This window comes from Arctopsyche grandis, chromosome 12 (genome assembly GCF_051622035.1).
Source record: "Arctopsyche grandis isolate Sample6627 chromosome 12, ASM5162203v2, whole genome shotgun sequence".
NCBI lineage: Eukaryota > Metazoa > Arthropoda > Insecta > Trichoptera > Hydropsychidae > Arctopsyche > Arctopsyche grandis.
The window spans coordinates 13448510-13456681 of NC_135366.1; the positions used below are offsets into that span (position 1 = coordinate 13448510).

The 8172-nt window shown below is 29.4% G+C and overlaps 1 protein-coding gene across 1 annotated transcript in view; it reads left to right on the forward strand.

Moving 5' to 3' along the window:
* Positions 1–6203, forward strand: part of LOC143920315 (uncharacterized) — a 55097-nt gene extending 48894 nt beyond the window's left edge. The window contains exon 6 of the mRNA XM_077443146.1: positions 5755–6203. Within this exon, the coding sequence (XP_077299272.1) occupies positions 5755–5915 (161 nt within the window). The 3' untranslated portion in view covers positions 5916–6203. The remainder of the gene's footprint in view (positions 1–5754) is intronic.
* The last annotated feature ends 1969 nt before the right edge of the window (positions 6204–8172 follow it).

Below are 8172 nucleotides of genomic sequence, written 5' to 3' on the forward strand. Positions count from 1 at the left end.
TAAACAGCTTAAACATGGGGAATCTAATACTAAATATTCATTTGTTTTTTTATTAAATTTATTTTAATCGAAAAAAATATAATATTCAACCAATTTTTTTTTTTTCGAAGTTACCAAAAAAAGATACAAACTTACAAAGTCTCTTTCGACATTATATATTAGATATAAAAAATATTTATATTTTTATGGTTGTAAATCATTCATTCCTGCATGTCCGCCATTACTGATTTTTTTTCGCGTACCACCAACCATCAACCGCGTACCACAGGTTGGGAAACGCTGTGCTAGACGATCAGTGATCGCTAACCTTTTACACGGAACACCGTCTCCAAACAGTGAAGTGTAACTAGCGTGCCATGAAATTAAATTCAGAAAATTGTAATTGAAACACTTTTAAAAATAATACGTTGATGTATGCATCCAAAGCGGTATCGTTCAAATTGTGTCTGTTTGAAAGCTTTTAATTGAAATTATGGTAATTGGTAGGTTTTGATCGCGCTCTCGCGTCGTAAATCCCCCCCTTCCTCACCCCGGTTATTATTATATTCGAGAATTGTTTTGTCACCGAGAAATATGTACATATTTATGGAAATCCATTTTCCATTTGCGAGGCGACAGTTTCCCGCGCTTAAACTGCCGCAATCTGGCAACGCCGAGTGACGTAATCCACTTTCAAAATAAACACCACCAAAAATGTATTTATTCGGCGGGAAAACGTCATCATCGGAACAGATTTCGCCGAGACTAAATTACACACATAATACACACGACATCCGTCGGAAATGTGCGGTCACGTTGTTTTGATATCGTATTGCCAATTTATTTATGGATTGTATGATATTTTCGAAAATGTTTTATTAAATGCGGAGATGAGCAATATGAAGTGTGAATTACAGATCAAATGTGAAATACGATAAGGATTATTTTATAAATATTTCTTCAAGTAAAATGGTAAATAAATGCACGAATAAGTAATTGGCATCAGCATCATCTACAGTCGCTCACCATCCGCTGCTGGACGAAGGCCTCTCCAACACGCTTCCACTCGTCTCTGTTTTGCGCAACTTTCATCTACTCATATACAAATATCTGCAACCCTTTGGTAGCCCGAAAAGAACACGGTAGCAGTTGTTAGTTTATTGATTTTATAATTTTATTATTTTTTGGTACTTCGGGTACTTTTGGTACTTTTTATAAATTTCAAATATTCTTAAAAACTCTATTAGATTTATTTATTTTTTATTGTAAGTTAAAATGAAAATAGTTCCATATGTGAATTTCTTTCGAAGTGTATCAACCAGGAGAATGAAATTGATGGATGTTTTTAAATGGAATATTTATAAATTCATCTGAAAAAATTATGTTAAGCGAATTGTCCTAAAATATCGACCCTCAGTGCCAAATCTCGAATAAAGTGCTTGTTAACAAATTTTAGTTCATATTTTAGGTACATATAGCTTCTAATTCGGTCGCGAGCACTCCCGCCAGAAGCATTAACGGTTTAATAACTAAGAACAACGATTTTGGATAATTTTCATAACTATAAAATACACTAGTGGTTTTACCCAGCTTCACTCGGTATTTGTAATATAAACCAATCAAATATGGATAATCTAATAGTGAATATTTTATTAAATTTATTTGAATAATTTTATTTTATTTGAATATTCATTTGTTTTTTTTTATTAAATTTAACGTCACGGATTCTACGAACCAAAACTTACATACATGCATACAAAGTTTCTTTCGAAATTATATACATATTAGATTTGAAAATATTTCAATAGTTTTTATTTGTTCCGAATAAAAACTATTGAATCTGTCAAAATTTTGCAACCAGGTTTATTTTATTTTTATTTTAATATACAAGTATACCACAGAGTCTTTACAGGTCACCCCAATATGACACTGTGGCCAGACAATACATAAAAGATCAAATACATAAGAAAAAATAAAACAATTATGTTTATATATGTCTGAAGTTTATTTTATTTTCCATTTTATCAGAAAAAAGCTTCACTTAAAAAACTTTGAGCAGGGAGGTACGAAACGTTGAGGGAAAATTGGCGTAGACTGAAAATCCCTTAATATATTTTGCTGGCGAAAATGCATGCAAATTGATAATGGCGTGCGAGATGCGCGAATGTACATGTACTATATACATATGTACACATATACATATTTGGCTCATCAGAGCGTGTACTCACTTTGTGCAGGTGCATCAAGAATTTCATCCTTTGTAAGAGGAAATTCCGGAGATCGTCTTTGTCCTGTTCCTTTGTTGTATAAAGGATAATTGTCGACGAAACGCGACACTAGCCTGTCTGACGTGTTTCAATATTTTTCTTAGCTTTTTTCATACATTCACATAAAACGCAGCCTCATCGTTGGAAATAACTGTATATTTGTGATCAAAATAACGAAACTCTAAAATGCTTCGTATGCACTCTTGTCGTGCTTCGGATTCTAAAGAACAATGCTTTTCAGTTCTATTGAATCGATTTCTATTGCTCTGTAATGGAATTCTTGAGCTGACTGTCGGAGCGAGTTTTATTGAATTCTCATTATTTTTCATTTGACGTTGCTTGAAGTAAGCCGTCTATTTTACGTATTTTTATTCATATTTCAAATTTTTAATAAGCTTACATATAATATATTTTTTTATATTATGTAATTTGTCATATTCATATTTTAAGTAGGCAAACATTCGAATTGAGCTTATTTTTCTCATTGATAATTTTTATTGAATACATTAAATAAAATTAAAGTAAAATAGCTCTGATTTCAACCGGATGATGCCACGTCTCATTAAGTATAAGTAGTGTGATCATATTTCCCAGGACTTAAAACGGGACGCTCCGCAAATTAATTTTCCCCTTCTCTTTATATAAAAAATGTGTTGCAAGACCATACATTTTATAATTTTTTCCTCATATAACTATTAATGTTTTCAAGGAATTATATACTTTTTCAGAATGCACGAATCTTGTGTACAAAGGAAAATATATTCTCGGTTTCATTTAATTGCAAAAATTATGTGCAACTGAACATTTATATTTCTTTAATTGTCATTTATTCTTTTGTTAAGTGATATAATTTTTAACAGGACGTATGTATATTTCGTTATAAAATTAAATATAATATAATATTGCATTTTACAGTGATTTGAAAATAAAAGCTCAAAGAGATTTAATGATATATCTACATATATATGGGTAATATTAAGTTAAAAAATTTTCAGACATATCAAAACTCTGATTCCTAATTGACAACGCCAAAGAGGGTGAAAATACCATTATTTTCATAATTACAAGATGTATTTCATATACTACCTATCAATATCACTACATATTTAAGTCCGTTTATATTATCCAACACTGCTCGTCAACAGCTCGGCACGGAAAAAACTACTTATATTCATAATATACATACAGCATCGCTCGTTTGTGACACGTTTATACATGTTTTGGACGAGTGCAAGGCAAAACCGACATATAAATTACAGATCGCGACAATACGGCTCAATATTGCTTGCGTCCAGTCAATATTGTCACAATATGACGTTCCAGAAAATATTCATATGCGCATGCGCAATTTTGTTGGTGCGGGTGCACTCACCACTAGGGGTTCCAAAAAACCACCCGAAATAAAAAGCCGGTTTTCGTTTTTTTTACAAATGAAAAGCCGGTTGGCCGGCTTTCACCGGTTTTAGAAAAATACGATTTTTTTAAGTTTAAAATTTTTATATCGAAAAAAAAAAATGTAAATACGTATATATTTGCATAATATATATCTATATTATGCAAAAAAAATAGTTTTTTATAAATTAAATTAAGTTATAAACATTATGAACTTTCATAAGATCATTACTTTATATTATTATTACAAATATTACAAATAATAAAATTTGTATTATATGTACATATATCACAGTCGTAAAATGGCAGATCCTAAATACGCACATATAATTAAATGATTTAAATAAGCTAGATATATTATAGATAAAAAGATTTCAAAGTTGTTTTTACGCATCTGTTTTAGCTTAAAAAATCCAAAAGCAACCGTTGCAAATTTCGGAAACAAATTCATTTGAAACGGCAAATTCATTTGATGCATTTTGCCATAAATCATTTGACTACTTTTTTTGGATGTTTTCAAGTACAAGGATTTGCGATAGATAAGGATGCTTTCTATACCTTGTTGGGTAGGCCATTGAAACTACATACTTTCAATAATATTTTATTTGTCCTGGTCCATTACTAAATCTCAAAGAAACCGCTCAAGAAAGAAAGAAGTGTAGCTTTTTTTTGTTCAAAGAAATATACGCCTATACCTAAGAGCGTTTATACACATTTATATTGATTTTTCATAGAAATTTAAAATTCATAATTGTTCATTTTGAGGAAAAAAACATTAATTAAAGAAAACTTTAAAAAGCCGGTTGATCGAGCCAAAAAGCCGGTTTTCGGTTTTTTGAAAAATGGTCAAAAAGCCGGCTTTTCGGTTTCGGTTTAAACCGGTTTGAAAGCCCTAACTCACCACTATGACGTCCCGCCATGCGTGAATTTTTACACAGTGGCCAAAGAAAAACAGTGCTGTATAAGATACGCCACGTATGAATGTGTCCATATACGAGTATGTAGAATGTACTAAAGAATATATGTCGTACTGCTGTTTACGTGCAGTTACCGGCTTGAGCTGCACTGGTATAAATTAACCTTTAATATTATACATATTCGAATAAATAGGCATTTAAGTATTTCACAAAAATCCATTAAAAGAGTTAGCACCGAAATGTATAACAAAATTCGACCGGTAGAATGTAGCTTATGAATTTTTGACACAAATGGCGGCACATTCTTTTGTTTCGGAAAATGTAGCCTTTGCGCGGAAAAACAATACGACAGCAGTCGCGTGATGGTGTTATTTCGATTTTATCCCCAAACACGCAAGTCCACATACACACACTATATATGTACTTACACCCTAACTATATATCCCATAAATCGTACCTGTATTTTACGATCGAAGCCAGCTCCCCCGACACAAAGATCCTACCAATGTTAAGTTTATATGGCAAAGAAATAAAATGCGTACCCCACCGCCGACACAATCGAATCCGATTCGAATTGAAGACCCCTGCCTTCCTCCGATTCGGAATTATTTTTCAATGCGACGAATATCAATCGACAATAGTGCAATCAGGAAGACGTGATCACAGCTTGGATGATTTTGCAATTCGTTTAAATGAAAACTACCGATGTACCATTTTATACCGAATCAACACATTACTATTACACGGATTGCATTAATTACATACATATCATATATATGTATGAATATAATATTGCTATTCTGTCCGTTTGACTGTATTGTCTCTATTTGAGATAACGCTCGTCGTACTACATATAATAGTCGTTTCGATTCGCAATACATATGCTACTGCCAACAAAACTTATTCGAATATAATAAAAAAAGAAAAAACTTCTATATATACTATTTGCTACCAATGTTTCCTCCAAGCAAATAGACGGCGCTAAGTCTCGGAGCATTTACCGCCATCTATTGAAAATGATATGTCATCGGTTACAACACTATTATATGTATAAAATCGGTTTTTAGTATGTAACTACATACGTCATGTTCACTATTTTTATCTCGCAAAGGCGTAGTTGATGGATAATTGTGTTCCTTCCAGTTGGAATCGATTATAATTTCACAACTTGGTTTATTAATATTTAAATATCTTTGCAGGTGTGGAATATCAAATAGGTCAAGCATTGCCGTCGACAGGTAGCTGCCTGGTTTGCAGGTGCTCAGATGGTGGTAGTTCTGGGGCCAAGGTGTCCTGCGCCCCGAGGGGCTGCGCCCCAATGGACGCAGCAGCTCTAACAGACGACCCGGAATCATTTTAAGATTAATTTTGATTTTATCATAAACATTTACATAAGGCATCAAGTAAAATGTATGCATTTTAAGGACAATATATTTAGAGATTCGTAGTTAGTACGAGGTGTGTATTTCTCGCAATATTTGCATATTTTTTTCATATTACAAAAATTTTTTTTTTTTATGCGTATATCAAATTATTCAATTATTGATTATGAAATATTCAAACATTAGTATGTATGAATATTAATTTCTCATATTTATTACACATTTTATAAAGTAAATCGGATTAAAAAACTTTAATATGCAAACTTAAAAAATAAAAAGATTTGTTTTATTGGTATGAAATGGTATAAATTAGTGAAATTTTAAAATATTAAGTAATTAAGTATGAAAGTCATATCGTTTTCATATAAACATTGTGAATATCATATATTCATATCCTCTAATGTTGATTTAAGTTTTTTTAACTGGTTTTATTTTTCTTTTAGAAAAATGTGATTATTATGAGAAACTATTGATTAAATTGATCGTATGAAAAAAATAGACTCTTTCTTAAAAAAAAACATATAAATTGGAATAGAAAAATACATCATAAATACCAGAATCCATTTTTTCGGTAGCTTTAACCCCACCCTGACCAAGTAGAATCGATGATGTAAATTTATGAACGATCATTAGTTTAGATATTTCATACATATGGACTATAAAAATTTAGTATATAAATAGTTACGGCATATTTTAAAATATATAAAAGTAAAATTATAATTTGAGTGCAATAAAACATATTATATATACATATATTAATTACACTGTATATCGAAGATGATGAACATCGAAGCGCAGCGTTTTATCATTGGACGTGATAAATAAATACATAATTAATTTTCTTTATCACGCCTATAATATCTATTTACGTTGAATTTATTACTCTAAATATTAATACTTGATAAAATATTGAATATATTGGACATCACAATTGATGAATATTCAAAAGTAAATGCTAAAAATTATTTTATAATTTGATTTATTATCACCATATAAAATTTTTTAAAAAACCATTTTAAAAATACATGAATTTGCTCTCCGGAAGTATTAATATTTCAAGGACAATAAATATTTCATTTCTAATTATTTTTAATTGTAAATTCAATTGAAAGATTAAGTATAAAATGTAAAGTGAATAAATAAACGTAAAAAACATTAAATCAACATTACGAATTTCAAACTTCAAGAATTAATTTCAAAGTCAGAAATTTTGTTTGTTGTTTATAATCGCATAAATTTCTTTATTAAAAAGAATAATCTGTCTCTAAAGATACTTACTTATGGAAATATTTTGAGAAAACTCTTATTCACACTTTTAAAATATTCTGTGGTAAAAAAGTGGAGTGATTCATAGGTTTTTCATACGGATAAGATAAAAATTATCCAAAGTTATACAAAAGAAAGCCTCGTATAATGGACGGAAATTTAATATGCGTTTAATTTTTTCTTCCTGAAGTTTTTCAATAGTTATCTATTTTAATATTTAAAAAAAACTTTTTTAAATTAATACGTAAACGTATTCAATTTCGAATTATTGTGTGCTTTTATCATAAGCCTCATATCAGGTTGTTTAATTAAAACTTAAAAAGACCTTTCCAATATTTTAAAATATGAATTTTCATGTTAATTTATGAACTATATTTAAAATGATATCTATTTAATTTTAATGGCATAAGAAATAAGATGTAGAAATTTAATTCGTACATATATATATATATATATATATATATATATATATATATATATATATATATATATATATATATATATATATATATATATATATATATATACATATATATATACACACACATACATATATACAATATACTGTTGTAAAATGTTTTCTAAATCTTTATCTATGAAATGTGTAGCATAGGTAATAAATTTTTATTCGATGGTGATAATAAACGACATGTTATATTTATTGTATATTATTTCCCTTTACTTTTCTATTGCTTTAATTATATATAAAACTGCACACTAAGATGAAACTAAATTAGAACATTTCATTTAAATAATTAAATGAATTATTCACTAGATATAAAACTAAATAAGACCATTTCGAAAACATTAGTTGTTGAAATAAAACATACGTAAGTTATATATAAATAGATGAAAACTCGTACATTTCAATTACACGAGATATCTATTTAGTATTTTTATATAAACTCTGGGGTGACTTTCAGACTTTTGGATTGTGTTCTTTTTCGAAAACTAAGCAAAAATAAAGAA